Below are 17,367 nucleotides of genomic sequence, written 5' to 3'. Positions count from 1 at the left end.
GGAAAATTCAGAAAATAAAATGGTCTAAAACATCATCATCTGGAGATAGCCACAGATGAGGATGGCTATCTCCAGATGGTGATTTGTTCAAAAATATTCCCTTAGGTTTTTCTTTTGGCATCTGTTACCTTTAAAGAACGCTTTTTCATTATGAAGTTTGAATATTTTAAAAATTTTAATACACACTGGTACACTTAAATACCACAAATAAAAATATAAACATCACCTCTATTATACTGACTAAATGTAACCACTGCTTGTATCTTTATAAATGAACTGCCATTGATTTTTCTATAGCTTTATATCTCTTTATACACACAGATAAATAATTACACATATCTACGTAAGGATTGATGGATACATAAAAACACACTTTCACAAGTATAAATTTCACATAAAATATGGTTGCATATATATGTATATATATATTTTACAGGTGCACACACATACACATACACCTTGTTTTCTTCATTTAGCCCTCTTAAGGACATTTTTCCAGATTAATAAAAATTTCTTGAGCTACTAAAAAAAGCCATGCTGAGGATGATAAGTCCTCCCTATTAACTGTGGGCCTCCGGACTATTACATGCATGAGAAACCATTTCGTTGAAGCCATTGCATTCTCAGGCCTCTTGTCACAGCCTGTTAGTCTACATCCCAACTGATACAGGAGGTACAGAACTCTCCTGGCCCTCGAGAACTGCAGGCTTTCAAGAATACAGTGGGCAGTGCCCTAATAAACTCAAAAGCTGTAACGACCTCACTTTGCCTGCTTACCATGTTGTTGGATTTTTTTCTGCGTTCTGCTTTTTATTCTGGTCCAGGAATGCCCCTTCTTTTTTTCTTCAAATAAAAGAGAATAAATTTAATTATGCAGAGGTATAAATATAATTCTCTGAGCTTTATGTGCTAGTAGTATACAAGATTTTTTTTCATACTTTGGTCCACAGGAATGAGGCAAAATTCTTTATAATCTGTGTAGTAGTGTGGAAGTTGAGTACAGAGTTCTATTTTAATTCTGCATGAGCTTTGTAGATCATAGGCTTGGGAGACTATAGGAGATGACCTTCCTTTGAAACAAAATTTTTAATGGAAAATTAACTCTTGCTGGCACCTTAGAGTGAATAATAACTGCTACTCCATGTTCCTTTTTCAAATGTTTGTTGAGTAAATGCAAATGTGCAATGAGAAGGCATCCTCCTTGAAGCTGATGATGTTATAGATAATATTTTGTATTGGAAGTTGGGAGATATTGTGAACTCTGATGTAGTGAGTTTTCATTATGTAATTACATAATCATTATAGAATTCCCATACAACTTCATTAAATAATCTCAGCAGTGCCTCCACACTGTCAGCCCTCCTTCAGGCTGCAGAACAACTGACTCCAGGAACGCTATTGTGATCCTGGAAACTCATTAGTGTCATGAATCTGGCTGTCTGGACCATTTGCAGTCTGATGTGCCCTTTATCAGAAAAGTGACTCCACAGTGCACTGACTTTCTGACTGTCCCTCATCTCCTCCTGTCCACACACCATGGGAGGTTCACTGAAGGAAGCAGCCCCCAGAAAGGGATCATCTCCTTCCTGGACAGTGACCAGGACAAAAGTGTGGGGTATTGCAAGTGTTCTGTAGACCTATCTTGAAGATTCAGGATTCTGTTGTGACCATTCCTAGGGATGACGCTTCATTCTTTTCCCTAGAGGCCTGGTGGGCACAGCCTTCTGAGTGCCCAGGGGATTCAGATTTCACTCCAGACACAGCTAATGAAAATGCTTTTGCTCTACTTGTATCTGATATTGTGGATGGAAGGTCTAAGTGAGAAAAGGAGATGATTAGGGGAGAAAGATGAAGGTGCAGCCACCTGAATGGTACAGAGGAATTTTGCAGCAGTGAAGCAAGAGCAAAAATCCCGACATCTAAGGCAGGAACACCTGCAACCCCAGGAGGCAGGGAGGAAGCAGGAGCATTGGTGATATCTGTCTTTCAGAACTACCCTGAATCCTTTGTCCAGAAGGAAAACCCCTGCTCCAGCGCTCCCGCCTCTGAGAATGCTGAGTCAGCCTCTCCGCACCAGTCATGAGACAGCAGAGGCTGGGCCCAGGTTCTGAGGTCCAATATAGAATCCTCCAGACATTGTCCCTACCCCTGTTTTCAGTCATTTGTTGGGGTGGGTCGGGGGGCGACTGTTACCTGGTTGGTGTCATGGACAAAAAGGATAGATTGGAAAGACTGTCCTCAAACAGTACCTCCACATGCCCACCCTCTCCCCGCCCCCCACACACAAACAAATCAAGGACTGGACACAATGAACAGAACTGGGATCCCCAAGGCTTACAGTCATCCAGGAGTCACGTAGGAGGCACTGTTTCCCTTCCCCCTGACAAAAGTACATCCCGCTCAGGGAAGCTCAACAATTGTAAACACTTCCCTTCTTCGAGCACCTTGTGTACTCTGGGGACTGTGCTTCTTGTATGGAAGCCAGGCATTAACTTGCTTCCCTCATGTAAGGTGACTTGTACCTTAGAGGTGGTCAGCTGGTCATAAGAGACCTAAAGACCTAAAACATTCACTGTTTATGAAGTGTGTGTGTGTGTGTGTGTGTGTGTGTATGTGTAGAGACAGGGTTCCACTATCTTGCCCAGGCTTGTTTTTGGTTGTTTTGCTTGTTTTTGGACTCCTGGCCTCAAGTGATCCTTCTGCCTTGGTGTCCCAAAGTGCTGAGATAACACGAGTGAGCCAGTGCACCTACATTTGCAATTTGCTCCTACAACATTTAGCAAATCAAATGTATCTGGACCCATGGGTCAAATTAATTAAAGTGGCTGATGGGTCAGTGTCTTCATGAGGAAAATTACCAGAAGCAAAAATGTGGGAAGAATTTGTTGAGAAGCTATTCTCATTGGCATTTCTGTACTCATGGTGTCAGGGTATAACTTCAAGGATGTTAGAATAGCAAGCAGCCTTGGAAGCTAGAGGTCATGTAGCCTCCAGATTATAGGGCAAATTTATTCCCTCACCAGTATAAAGTGGAGAACATCTCCCTCCTTAGAAATTTTCCAGAGGAGATATCCCAGAGGAGAGTTGCTTAAATTCCAGCTAAAAAGATAATATCTCCTTCAGAGGTAAGGTTTGGGCAGGCTTGCTAGCAGTCCCTGAGCTAGCAAACCCCATGGGTTTCCTCAGTGAAGCATTCCATCACTGCAGCACATACTTGTGAGTGCAGCATCCACCTGCACCATCCTTTTCATGGGTCCTGAGGGAAAAGAACTGATACATCTACTCTATATCCCAGCAATTTTGCTCCTAGGTATTTAGATAAGTGATATGAAAAAACAGAAAGACTTCTACAAGAATGTACTGAGGAGAATTTTTATAAAAGCAAAAAACCGAAAATACTCGAGGTGACGATCATCAGGAGAATTATAAACAAAATTCAGTATATTCAGACAATGGACACTGCTTAGCAATGAAAAGGAACAAATTATCGATACATCCAATGATACAGATGGATCTCAAAAACATGCTGAGTGAAATAAATCTCACAATAAAGAGAACATGCTGTAAAACCTTATTTATATAAAGTTTTTTTAAAAACCCAAATTAAGTTATCATAGTAAAACAAAGAGTAGTGATTGCCCTGATGGGTAGCGGGTAGAGATATAACAGAAAGGACATAAGGAACCTTTCCATGGTGATGATCATGTTCTGTATCTTGGTAAACATTTTGATGGTGCAGAAAAATGTGGTTATAAGAACTCATCAAATGGTACTTTTCATACTTGTGCATTTCATTGTAAATTTTATCTTATAAAAGAACTTTAGTTAATAATATGCAGGCAGAAGTATTTGAGGGGGAAGGGTGCAGATGACTGCAACCTTGAAATGTTTCAAACTTGACCATGGGTTATGGAGTGGATAAAAAAATGTATATATGGATAGTGATACGGTTTGTCTGTGTCCCCACCCAGATCTCATCTTGAATTGTAGCTCCCATAATTCCCACGTGTTGTGGGTGGGACCTAGTGGGAGATAATTGAATCATGGGGGTGATTTCCCCCATACTGTTCTCATGGTAGTGAACAAGTCTCACAAGACCTGATGGTTTTATAAAGGAAACCCCTTTCACTTGGTTTTCACTCTCTCTTTGTCTGCTGCCATGTAAGATGTGCCTTTCACCTTCCGCCATGATTGTGAAGCCTCCCCAGTCACATGGAACTGTGAGTCCATTAAACTTCCTTTATTTTTCCTTATAAATTACCCAGTCTTGGGTATGTCTTTATTAGCAGTGTGAAAATGGACTAATACAGATAGAAAAGTGATAAAGCAGGAATGATACAATGTTAATTGTGAATCTATATGAAAGTATATTGATGTTTAGTATACAATTCTCCCAAGTCTTCTGCATGCTTAAAATTTTCATGATTAAATATTGGGGTAAAAAGCTTTTAGAGAGGAAGGACAGGGTATTAAACAAGAAGTTACAGTTATGATAAAAGAATGATTTTTTATTAGCCATACTATAGATTTCAGAAGACAATGTAGTGATTACTTTACTATACTGAGAATAAATAAATATCAACCCAGAATTTTTAACCTAGCTAAAAATTTCTATCAAAAAAAAAAAAGACAAATTTGTACATACAACACTTAGAGAATTTACCACTTAGAGATCACTCACTGGAAAAAATAAATAATTTACTTCAGCTAGACAAAAAGTGAAACCAAAGAAAAAGAACAATGGTGAGTGTGTAAAATGATTTTAAAAAATTGATTTAAGTAAATATCAACTGCAAAAATAATAGTTTCAAAATTTATAGTTAAACATTAAATATTAAACAACAATAGGCAAAGGGTAGAGATAAGGTATTAAATTTGTAGTGAAACCATTACAAGATCCTTGTCATCTTTGGTGATTGGGGCATGATTAATAAGATTACAGAAGTTTTGTCTTTAATTTCCAAACCAGCAGAGAGAAAAGGGAGAATATAGAATGTTATATCAATCCATCAGAAAGCAGGAAAGAGACACAAAAAACACAAACTAAGAATGGTCAACACTACCACAGAAGATATAGGTCCATATATATCTGGAATCACAATAAATGAAAATGAATAAAAAATCATTAAAGAGCTAAGATTATCAGATAAAATTGCAAAAGCTAAGAGCTGTTACAAGAGACATAAAACAAAGCTGCACAAGATGGCTTAACATAGAGTGAAAAATATGAAAAAAGCAAAAAAGTTTGTATAACAACATTAGCACTTGGCAAAAGAGATTTTAAGGCAAAAGCATTAATAAGGATAAAGCAGAATGCTGTATAATGATAAAAGAAATCCACTAAGAAGTTATAAAGTCATTAATAGCCTCAGAATATTTAAAGTAAAGGAACAAAATAAGGAGGAATTGGCAAATATACAACCATGTGTGAGAATTTAACATGTTTCTATACAAATTTGATGGAGGAAATAAATTACTATGAACTCAAATTTAAACAACAAAGTTGTGCTTGATAAAGATGTGCATGGAGTGAAGCCAGAACCAACAGATAGTTCAAATGTACATTATTCTCAAGTGGCATAGAATATTTACAAATAATGACCGCACATTAGGATGCAAAGGAACATTCAACAAATTTTAAATAATTGACAAACTCAATTCTTCATATGGTTTTTCAGATATCTACTTTCCACTCCTGATCTACTAATAGAATACCTCAAAGACTGCAGACATCAATATTTCCAGAGAAAAACCATAGTTCATAACCTCCCTTACACCTGACAGGGCCACCAGTTTAAGATCTGACTACTAAGATGAGAGCAGAATATTGTTGTGGGAGGAGAGGAGTTCTGGGGAAAACTTCTTGCAAAAGTAATAAGCCTCTAGGGAAGACAATTTTGCTCTTCACTCTTTCTCCTTCTGATGGCCTAGAACATGGACATTATGGCTGGAGCTTAGCAAGCACTTTGGACAATGATGTAATCTTGAGAGTAGCTGAGCTGCAAGATAGAAGAATCTTCAAAACCCACAGGCCTGAAATAGTCAAAACAATTCTGAAAAAGAAAAACAAAACTGGAGGCCTTACACTACCTGATTTCAGGATTTGTAAAACTGTAGTAATCAAGATGGTGTATTGGCATAAAAATAGACATACAGATAAATGGAACAGAAAAAAGTCAAGTAATAGACCTAAACGTATATGGCCAACTGACTTTCAACAAAGATGTCAAAGTAACTAATTCAATGCAGAAAGGATACTCTTTTCAACAAATTATGCCAGAATGATTAAATATCTATATGCAAAGAAAGAAAAGAAATCAATCTTTAGCTCAAACTATAAGCAAAAACTAACCCAAAATGGGTATAGACCTAAACGTAGGTGCTAACATCATAAAACTTGAAGAAAACATAGGTTCTTGAGTTAGGAAAAGATTCCTTAAATAGGACCTCACAATCACAGATTATAAAGGAAAAAATGGTAAATGTAAACTTTATAAAAAATTTAAAGTTTTACTAACACTATCAAGTATTGGTGAGTATGTGGAGCAATGAGAAGTTTCACGCATTACTGGTGGGAATGCAAGCGGGCATCATCATTTTGAAAAACATTTTGGCAGAGTCTTAAAATACTGAACATATATGTATGTTCATATGACCCAAGAGCACCACTCCTGGGCATTCACCCCACAAAATAAAACATGCCCAACCCGAAGATTTGTGTTCAGATGTTCCTATCAGCTTTATCTGTAATAGCTGAAACAGGAAACACCTCAATGGCTATCAACAGGTGAATAAACCATCTGTAATGTATTCACATAAAGAAACACTTCTCAGTGATGAAAAATAGAGTAACTATGAATACACAGAATAACACGGATGTATCTCAAAAGCATCACGTTAAGTGAAAGGGGCTAAACGTAAGTAAATTCAATACTGTATGAATTCATTTATATGAAACTCCAGAAAAGACAAAACTAGAGTGATGTAAACAGATCAGCACTTTAAAAAAACAACCTGGGTCGGGGGGTTGTACATGCCTGTATTCCCACTTACTCTGGAATCTGAGGCATGAGGATCACTTGAGCCCAGGAGTTTGAGGCCATCCTGGACAACGTAGTGAGGACTCATTTCATAAAAAACAAACGAACAGAAAACAGATCAGCTGTTGTCAAGAATCAGAGAGAGGTGAGAAGAACACAAGTGGACTTTTACATGTCATGATTGTGTAGGTATTTATATAACTGCACACATTTGTTAAAACAAATTCAGTTATACCTTAAGGTGATGAATTTGTTTTATATATAGCTCCATAAAGCAGATAAGAAAAATGAAAATGTGGCACATTTACATAAAGAAAATCCTATTGTTGGTGCCCTTATCAAAGATTACTTGAACATACATTCATGAGTTTATTTCTGGGTTCCCCATTCTATTCCATTGGTTTATGTATGTTTTTATGCCAGTACTGTTTTGATTACTCTTGCTTTGTAATGTAGTTTAAAGTACAGTGTGATGCCTCCAGCTTTGCTCTTTTTTTTCAAGATTACTTTCACCATTTGGGTCTTTTATGGTTCTATACAAATTTTAGGATTCCTTTTTCCTATTTCTATGAAAAATGTCATTGAAATTTTGATAGAGATTTCATCAACTATCCAGATCACTTTGGGTAGTATGGACGTTTTAACAATATTCTTCCAGTTTATGAACATGAGATGTCTTTCCATTTATTTGTATCTTTTTCAGTTTCTTTCATCAGTGTCATAGTTGTCAGTGTGCAAATATTTCACCTCTGGTTAAATTTGTTCCCATTTTATTCTTTTTGTTGCTATTGTAAATGGGATTGTTTTCTTAATTTCTTTTTTGGATAGTTCATTGTTAGTGCGTAGAAACACAACTGATCTTTAAATCTTGCAACTGTACCGAATTCATGTATTAGTTCCAACAGTTTTTTGGTGGAGTCTATAGGGTTTTCTACATAGAAGATAATGTCACCTGGAAACAGAGACAATTTAACTTCTTTCCAATTTGGACGACTTTTTTTTTTCTTGCCTAATTGCTTTGACTAGGACTTCCAGCAGTATGATAAATACAAATGTCAAGAAGGGGCACTTAATTTTGACAAGGATGCCAAGAATAAATAATGGAGAAAAGATAGCCTCTTCAATAAATGGTGCTAAGAAAACTGAATATCCACAAGCAAAAGAATGAAATTAGATATTTGGCTTACATCATATACAACAATTAACTCCAAATAGATTAAAGGCTTAAATGTCACACATGGAACCATAAAATTCAAAGAAGAAAACAGGGAAAAAGCTCCTCGATATTGGTCTGGGCAATTATTTTTTAGATAAGACACCAGAAACACAGGCAACAAAAGCAAAAATAAGCAAGTGGAACTACATCAAACTGAAAAACTTTTGTACAGCAAAGGAAATAATTTTAAAAATGAAAAGGCAACCTATGGAATAGGAGAAAATATTTGCAAACCATGTGTTTGATAAGGGTTGCTGTCCAGAATATATCAGGAACTCACATAACTCAATAGCAAAAACAAAACAAAACCATGTCATAACCTGATTTAAAAATGGGGAAAAAAGACGTAAATAGCCAATGGGTTATAAAAAAGTACTCAATATCACTAACCATCCATGAGAGAAATGTGACTTAAAACCACAATGAAACATCACCTCACACCTATTAGGATAGCTATTAACAAAACAGCAAGAGATAACAAGTATTGGTGAGGGTGTGGGGAAAAGGAACCCTTGTATGCTGTAAGTGGGAATGTAAATTGGTATAGCCATTATGGAAAAGAGTATGGAGGTTCCTCAAAAAATTAAAACTAGAAAAACATACCATTCAGAAATCTCACTTTGGGGTATGTATCCAAAGGAAATGAAACCAGTATCTCAAAGAGATATCTGCACTCCTGTGTTCATTGCAGCATAATTCACAGTAGTTAAGACATAGAAACAACCTAAGTCTCCATCAATAGATGAATGGATAAAGAAATGTGATAAGGCACAGATCTGTGTATACTGGAAAACATATATAAAATCGTATTTCAAATCATGAAGGAAAAGGTATTGGGGTTATATCTCTTAATCACCATCTCACATCAAACACCAATAAATGAATTCCATATGTGTTATAGATTTAAACATTAAAAAGTATTTCAAATATTCTATAAGCAAGTAAAAATGTTTTCAAATTATGAGGAGGATAATATATTTGTAAATTGTACATAAAACTTGGAAACCATAAATGAAAAGACTGACAGATATGATCAGATAAAAATTTCAAACGTCTTTGGGATAAAACATATATCTTACAAATATTGCACGTTTGGTTTCAGAACACTGCAATGAAGTGAATATTGCAATAAAGCAAGACACTCAATTTTTTGGTTTCCCAGTGCATATGAAAATCATGTTTATACTTTACTGTAGTCTATTAAGTATGCAATAGCATTATGTCTTAAAAAATCAATGGACAAACCTTAATTAAAAATACTTTATAGCTCAAAAAATGCTCACAATCATTTGAGCCTTCAGTGAGTCATAATTTCTTTGCTGGTAAAGGGTCTTGCCTGGGTGTTGATGGCTGCTGACTGATCAGGGTGGTGGTTGATAAAAGTTGAGGTGGATGTGACAATTTCTTAAAATAGGACAGTAATGAAGTTTGCTATGTTGATGGACTTCATGAAACATTTCTCTGTAACATGTAAAGTTATTGATGCATTTTAGCACAGTAGATTCTCTGAAAACCTGTTGCCGCTTTATCAACTAATATGTTCTAAATCCTTTGTTGTCATTTCAACAATGTTTACAGCATCTTTCCCAGGAGCAGATTCCATCTCAAGAAACCACTTTCTTTACTCATCCATAATAAGCAACTCCTTATCCACTCAGTTTTTTTTTTTCTTTTTTTTTTTTTTTTTTTGAGACGGAGTCTTGCTGTGTCGCCCAGGCTGGAGTGCAGTGGCACGATCTCGGCTCACTGCAACCTCCGCCTCCCAGGTTCACGCCATTCTCCTGCCTCAGCCTCCCGAGTAGCTGGGACTACAGGCGCCCGCCACCTCGCCCGGCTAATTTTTTGTATTTTTAGTAGAGACGGGGTTTCACCGTGTTAGCCAGGATGGTCTCCATCTCCTGACCTCATGATCCGCCCGCCTCGGCCTCCCAAGTGCTGGGATTACAGGCTTGAGCCACCGCACCTGGCCTATCCATTCAGTTTTATGATGAGATCGCAACAATTCAGTCACATCATCAGACTCCACTTCTTTTTTTTTTTTTTTTTGAGATGGAGTCTCACTCTATCGCCAGGCTGGAGTGTAGTGGTGCAATCTCTGCTCAGGGTAACCCCCGCCTCCCAGATTCAAGCAATTCTCCTGCCTCAGCCTCCCGACTAGCTGGGACTACAAGCACAAGTCACCACGCCCAGCTAATTTTTGTATTTTTAGTAGAGACAGGGTTTCACCATGTTGGCCAGGCTGGTCTTGAACTCCTGACTTCAGGTGATCTGCCCGCTTTGGCCTCCCAAAGTGCTGGGATTACAGGTGTGAGCCACTGCAGCCTCCACTTCTAATTCTAGTTTTTTTGATATTTCCATTACATCTACAGTGACTTCCTCCACTGCAGTCTTAAACCCATCAAAGTCATCAATAAGGGTTGTAATCAACTTCTTCCAAATTCCTGCTAATGTTGATATTTTGACCTCCTCTCATGAATCATGAATGTTCTTAATCGCATGTGAAATGGTGAATCCTTTCCAGAAGGTTTCCAATCGACTTTGCCCAGATTCATCAGAGGAATCACTATGTATAGAGACAGCTATAGCATTACAACATGTATTTCTTAAATATTAAGACTTGCTAGTTGAAATTACTCTTTGATTCATGGGCTTGCAGAATGGATGTTGTGTTAGCAGACATGGAAATAACATTAATCACCTTGTACATCTCCATCAGAGCTCCTGGATGGCTATGTGCACTGTCAATGAACAGTGATATTTTGAAAGGAATCTTTTTTTCTGAGGAGTATGTCTCAACGGTGGGTTTAAAATATTCAGTAAACCATGCTGTAAACAGATGTGCTGTCATCTGGGCTTTATTCCAATTATATAGCACAGGCAGAGTAAACTTAGAATAATTCTTAAGGGCCCAAGGACTTTCAGAATGGTAAATGAGCATTGGCTTGAAGTGAAAGTCACCTGCTCCATTAGCCTCTAATAAGAGACTCAGCCTGTCCCGTGAAGCTTTGAAGCCAGGCATTGACTTCTCCTCTCTAGCTATGACAGTTCTAGATAGAATCTTCTTTCAGTGGAAGGCTGTTTAGTCTACACTGTAAATCTGTGGTTTAGTGTAGCCAACTCCATCGATGACCTTAGCTAGAGCTTCTGGACAACCTGCTGAAGCTTCTACATCAGCATTTGCCGCTTTGCCTTGCACTTTAATGTTATGAGACAGCTTCTCTCCTTCAACCTCAGGAACTAACTTCTGTTACCTTCAAACTTTTCTTATGAAGCTTCCTACATCTCACAACCTTCAGAGAAGTGAAGAGAGTTAAGACCTTACTCTGGATTAGGCTTTGGCTTAAGGGAATCTGATTTGATCTTCTATCCAGACCACTCAAACTTTCTCCACATTAGCAATAAGACTGCTCTGCTTTGTCATTAAAGTGTTCACTGGAGTAGCACTTTTAATTTCCTTCAAGAACTTTTCCTTTGCAGTCATAATTTGGCCAATTATTTGCTGCAAGAGGCCTAATTTTCAGTCTCTCTCAACTTTTGACATAGCTTCCTCACTAAGCTTCATCATTTCTAGATTTTTATTTAAAGTGAGTACACGTGACTCTTCCTTTAACGTGAGCACTTAGAGACCATTGTAGGGTTATTAATTGACTTAACTTCCATTTTTTTTAATCTAGGATTTTCCAATCACACTATTTAAAATTCTTCCAACCTCTTTCCACTGCCCAATCTCAAAGACATCCCAACACTTTCAGGAATATGTGATAGCCACACCCCATGGCCAAGTACCAACATCTATATTACTCTTAATTGCTGCCGTAACAAATTACCACAAATTTAGTGGTTTAAAACAACACAAATATATTATCTTCCAGTTATGTCAGTGAGAAGTGTGACATGGTCTTACTGCCTAAAGTCAAGGTGTCAGTAGATCTTCATTCCTTTCTGGGGGCTGGAAAGGACAACCTATTCCCTTGTTTTTTCAGCTTCTAGAGGTCACCCACATTCCTTGGTTCCCTCTTCCATCTTCAAAGCCTGCAACATTACATATTTCTGATGATTCTTCCATAGTCACATTTTCCTTTCTCCATAGCCAGGAAAAGTTCTCCACTCTTTAAAGCCTACAAGTTTAGTTTGGACCCACCCACATAACCTAGGATAATCTCCTCACTTCAAGGCCCCTAGCTTAATTGTATCTGTAAAGTCCCATTTGCCATGTAAGATAGCAGATGACAGTCCAGGGATTAGGAGGTGGACATTTTTTGGGGAGGCCACCAGTGTGTCTACTATAGTATTGCAAATAATAACAGAAATAGTAACAATGACAATAAGAAAACTCTGGCATTAAAAACATATTTGTAACACTGAAAGCAAGTAAATTCTTGTTTATTCTTACTTCTCTTCCTCTTGGGTTTTTCCAAAGTAGAGTTGTTTCCAATACCCACAGTATCTAGAAAATAACAAGTGGTGGTGAGGAAACAGAAATTAATAAATAAAAGTTACAGATTTTAGGACAATTCATACTATAGAAGGCTGGAGTTTATAAAGATGTTTGGATAGTCATTCCTCTCTTTCTTCTAGAGGAACCACTAAACTGAGAACTATGAGTCTAGGATGGGCCCTGGGTCTTCTATCAAAAGTATGGTTTGGGGTAAGAGTAGATCTGCAGTCTTCCCTCCTGACAATTAAGTACCTGGATTAGTTGTCTTTTGGGTGAGGCCTTTCTAAGGTGTAGCAAAATGACACTATTATCTACCAGCAGAAGTTCACTGGGTTGTCTTGGGTTCCATGGAATATTGAGGGTAACTTAACATATTAATGCAATAAACAGGATAACTGCCACTTTAAAGAGCACCGTTCTATGACGTCACCCATATGTAATCAACAGAGCCCATCCTGATAAGTAAAACTTTATAACGATCTCTTGCCTCCCTGTAGTTCCCCAAAAGCTTGGGTGAAGCAAATGCAGAGAACAGGATTCTGGGCGGACTGGAGCACCTGCCTCCACCCTTCCCAGGGTCTGTGGGGCCCCCTGAGCCATCCCCATCCCACAGCTCTCAGGCAGCCTTACCCATTTTGCCACATGCTTGGCCATTTTCCATCTCTGCTTCTGGGCTTTCTGGCACTTCTTCTGAGAAACCCATGACATAGGAGCACTTCTCATTTTCACATGCTGGTTGCTCTGCTCCTGGGCCGAAATTGTAATTTATGAACTTTTAATTTGCCCCAATAACCCTCTTTTCTGCACCCTGGTTGCTACCTACTTCTCTACTTTCTCCTCTGAAATCTTCTTTCACTGCTCCTCCCTATATTTGACTCTTCCTTCAAGTCTCCCTTTTTACCCTCTTCTGTCTTTTTTTTCATTATCAGAACTCTGTTTCTGTTTTTGTTATTATTATTATTTTTTTATTTTTATTTTATTTTATTTTTATTTTATTTTATTTTATTTTATTTTTTTTGAGACAGAGTCTCGCTCTGTCACCCAGGCTGGAGTGCAGTGGCCGGATCTCAGTTCACTGCAAGCTCCGCCTCCCGGGTTCACGCCATTCTCCTGCCTCAGCCTCCCGAGTAGCTGGGACTACAGGCGCCCGCCACCATGCCCGGCTAATTTTTTGTATTTTTAGTAGAGACAGGGTTTCACCGTATTAGCCAGGATGGTCTCGATCTCCTGACCTCATGATCCGCCCGTCTTGGCCTCCCAAAGTGCTGGGATTACAGGCTTGAGCCACCACGCCTGGCCTGTTTTTATTATTTTTAAGTTATAATTACTTGGTACATCACATCATAGCAAGCTAGAAGCAAGCTCTTCTGATTCTCCTTCTTTGGTCATTTGGTAATCTTCTAGTTCACCAGAAACTAATGAGAAACAAAAGAGTTATTTTATTTTTATTATTGTATTTTATTATCTTTCAGTTATGTCAGGGAGAAGTATGACATGGGTCTCACTGCCTAAAGCCGTTATGTTAGTAGGCCTTTATTCCTTTCTGGGGTCTGGAGAGGACAACCTATTTCCTTGTCTTTTCAGCTTCTCGAGGTCACACACATTCCTTGGGTGGCCTCTAGACAGTGACCAGAGAAGAGTTCCCAGTGCTGTGATGCTGCACACTAATATTCTGAGCTAAGATGAAGTGCTCTCTGGAAAAAAATATGCCTGCTCCTATAATCACGCCTCACACATAACAGAGTCACGCTCTCCCCATGTTTTGTACCTCCTCATCCTTTTCTCTACTTTTATTTTTCTACCTGTAGTCCTGAGTAAAATAGAAAAAAATTAAAAAGCTCTTATCATTCCAGAAACTACTAATGTTCTTTGAAAACAGTAAGAAGTGGCGGAGGCTGCAGTGAGTGAGCCAAGATGATGCCACTGCACTCCAGTCTGGGTGACAGAGAGAGACTCAGTCGCACTTCCTGTTATGCATAACAACCCCATTTCAACCAAGCCTGTTTATGTTAATGAGGTGACCTTTGGAAATCCCTTTAGGATGGGGTTCACAGTTCTGCAGGGAATTGGAGATGGTTGGTGTGGGGAGATTTTCCACGTTTGGCGTCAAAAGTGTTGAGAATGTGAAAGTACAGATAAAACAGGAGCTTTCCTTCCCCCAAGGGTCTCCTCTTTGATGTTGACCATGGGCCATGAGCTGTGGTTCTCAACACTTCACAGCTTCATACTGACCTCCTACAGGGACATTTCTAAATCACAGTTACTTCTAGGTAGTTAGCATCTGTAAATCTGGCCTACTGACACACTTGGCTCTGATTCCTTTATGGTTGTTGAGCCAACTATGTCTTGTTTTGGCCACTTCTCCAGACCCGACATCTGGGTAGGAGCTCATACAACCCCCTCCTTGACTTCTCCATGGTCCTTCCACGTCTTCCCTGATTCACAATTTCCCCTCAGAACCTTGGGCCCTCACCTCCCTTGTCTCCTTTTCCTCTTAGCAATGAGAAAATTTTTATTCTGTCATTTTTACCTTGTTCAAGACTTAGTTGGATGTCAGGCCTCTCTTCCCTTTCTTTTCGATCGCTTTCTTGGAAAGACAATTTGTCTTGGATTGCTGAAGAGTGGGAGAGAGAAGAAAGCAATTGAAGATCTGTGAGAACCAGGGACAACATCTGGAAATTGGCTTTTAGGAATTTCCAGCATTCGGGTGACTCAGAAGTCAGAGGGTTACACATGACTTAAACTTCTCCCATCATCTTCTGGGACAGAGAAGAGACGACCTCAACAATGAGCTTTTATGTGTCCTACACAGAAAGAGGATACTCAAAATTTAACGATAAAGAAGTAATGGAAACACAGTGAGTTGTGTTACCTGCAAAATTGTCATTTGGCAGGGTAGGCATATATCAAGTGTAAGGAAGAAACAGAGGGATTCCCTGGAAGGATAGTCTCAGGTCCTAGAGAGATTCCATCATAAAAGAGAAAACTGGCCAGGTGAAGTGGCTCACACTTGTAATCATAGAACTGTGGGATGGTGATGCAGGAGCATCGCCTAAGCCTAGGATTTTGAGACCAGCTTAGACCACACAGCAAGACCTTGTGTCAGAATAAAAAAAAAACTAACAAAATCAGCCCGATGTGGTTGTGTGCACCTGTGGTCCCAGCTACTAAGAAGGCTGAAGCGGGAGAACTACTTGAGTCCAGGAAGTCAAGGTTGTAGTGAGCAGAGATAGCTCACTAGCCTGCCATCTAACCTGGGCAGAGGGAGATCCTATCTCCAAAAACATACATATATAAAAAATAAAAGAGAAAACTCCAACAGCTTTAAAGATGAGGCTAGAAAACAGGAAAACGTTGGCTTAATTGGGTCAGGGAGGATGAACAGTTCCCAAATAAACATAACAGGGGACACAGGGGCAGCTTGTGTGGACTTTAGGGTTTGAGAGTCAGCAGTATCTCCCTGAGGGTGGGTGGACTGCTGTGCTGGCTGGGGCAGTGGGCAGTGCTGGCCCAGGAAGGGGACAGTGAGCCTCAGTGCAGGTCACCCAAGCATAAGGAGTGCCAGAAACTAACACATGAGTTGTGGACACTGGGGTTAGGAAGGGAATCCCTGCAGTCCATGGAGAAGAACAGAGCCCCTGTGAATGTGGGCAGTAAATGTAACACTATTCCCTTCATCCCCACAGCCTGGGCCATCCTGCTTACAAACATAACATTGACTTGAAATCTGTGCCCAGATATGTGATTTCCTTTTATTCACTTTTTGACTTGAATGACTTGTTACAACAATTATTTTAATCTAGATAATGTTAGTATTAATACAAATCAATAAGCCATACCATATATAACTGCCTAAACTTTTTTCCTTGTTTATAAATTTGTAGTATTTCTTTATTGCCTAGTAAATAAACTTCAAATTCCTTAGCTTTGGATTCCAGACCATTTACTATCTTCCTCCAATTGATCTCTCTTAGGTCAGCTCCTATACTGCTTCTCACTCTTGGATTTAGTCAGATCCAGTTTGTCCTGTTTTGCAGACATGCTTTCACACTTTTATTCCAGTCCCCATAGCATCCACCCTCTTCAGGGCATGTGCTCATTTTTCTTGTGATGTCTCTATCTCTCATTTGGAGAACTGGGTTGAGATCAAACTGTGAGGGGAATAAAATTTTGCCAGGCAAGTAAAACAAAATAGAGGGCATCTTTACTGTGTACCATTATAATAGTATAAATTATGCCTTCTCACGAAAAAAGTCAAGAATCAAAACTTCAGTTTGATACAGCACCAAAAATAGTCCCTGTCAGAGCAATCAGTTTTGTGATTATTTGATTAACGTTTCTTTTAACCCTTGTGGGTAAAGGGTTAACAAAACTATTTATCCTTCAGTAAAGTCAAACTTGACCCGGGGTTAATTTTCTTGCTCATCATTCTAGAAATTTAATAAAGGTAGCCTTTTCCTGGTCTTAGTGGGCAAACCCTGGGCTTAGAAATGACCCATAACTGGTTGCCTGAAAGTCTACATGAACTATAAATACCTGTAGGGAAGGAATAAGTGTAGTCTTCCTTCAATTGATAACTCTTACAACTCAGATTGTCCCTGTGGCACCCTGAAAGCTATGACTATGGAGTTGTTACAAGAGATATTGACTCCCACAGACATGTGGTGCTATGC

General features: G+C 38.8%; 1 protein-coding gene across 1 annotated transcript in view; it reads right to left on the bottom strand.

Moving 5' to 3' along the window:
- The window catches only part of LOC105473955 (nuclear body protein SP140-like protein), a 65,389-nt gene that overhangs the window by 19,540 nt on the left and 28,482 nt on the right, over positions 1 to 17,367 (bottom strand). The window contains exons 5-8 of the mRNA XM_011728213.3: positions 15,225 to 15,308; positions 13,325 to 13,441; positions 12,650 to 12,703; positions 778 to 843 (exon numbers count right to left, since the gene is read on the bottom strand). Of these exons, the coding sequence (XP_011726515.3) occupies positions 778 to 843; positions 12,650 to 12,703; positions 13,325 to 13,441; positions 15,225 to 15,308 (321 nt within the window). The remainder of the gene's footprint in view (positions 1 to 777; positions 844 to 12,649; positions 12,704 to 13,324; positions 13,442 to 15,224; positions 15,309 to 17,367) is intronic.

Source organism: Macaca nemestrina, chromosome 11 (assembly GCF_043159975.1).
Source record: "Macaca nemestrina isolate mMacNem1 chromosome 11, mMacNem.hap1, whole genome shotgun sequence".
NCBI classification, from domain to species: domain Eukaryota; kingdom Metazoa; phylum Chordata; class Mammalia; order Primates; family Cercopithecidae; genus Macaca; species Macaca nemestrina.
This window is presented reverse-complemented; position numbering and strand designations above follow the sequence as displayed.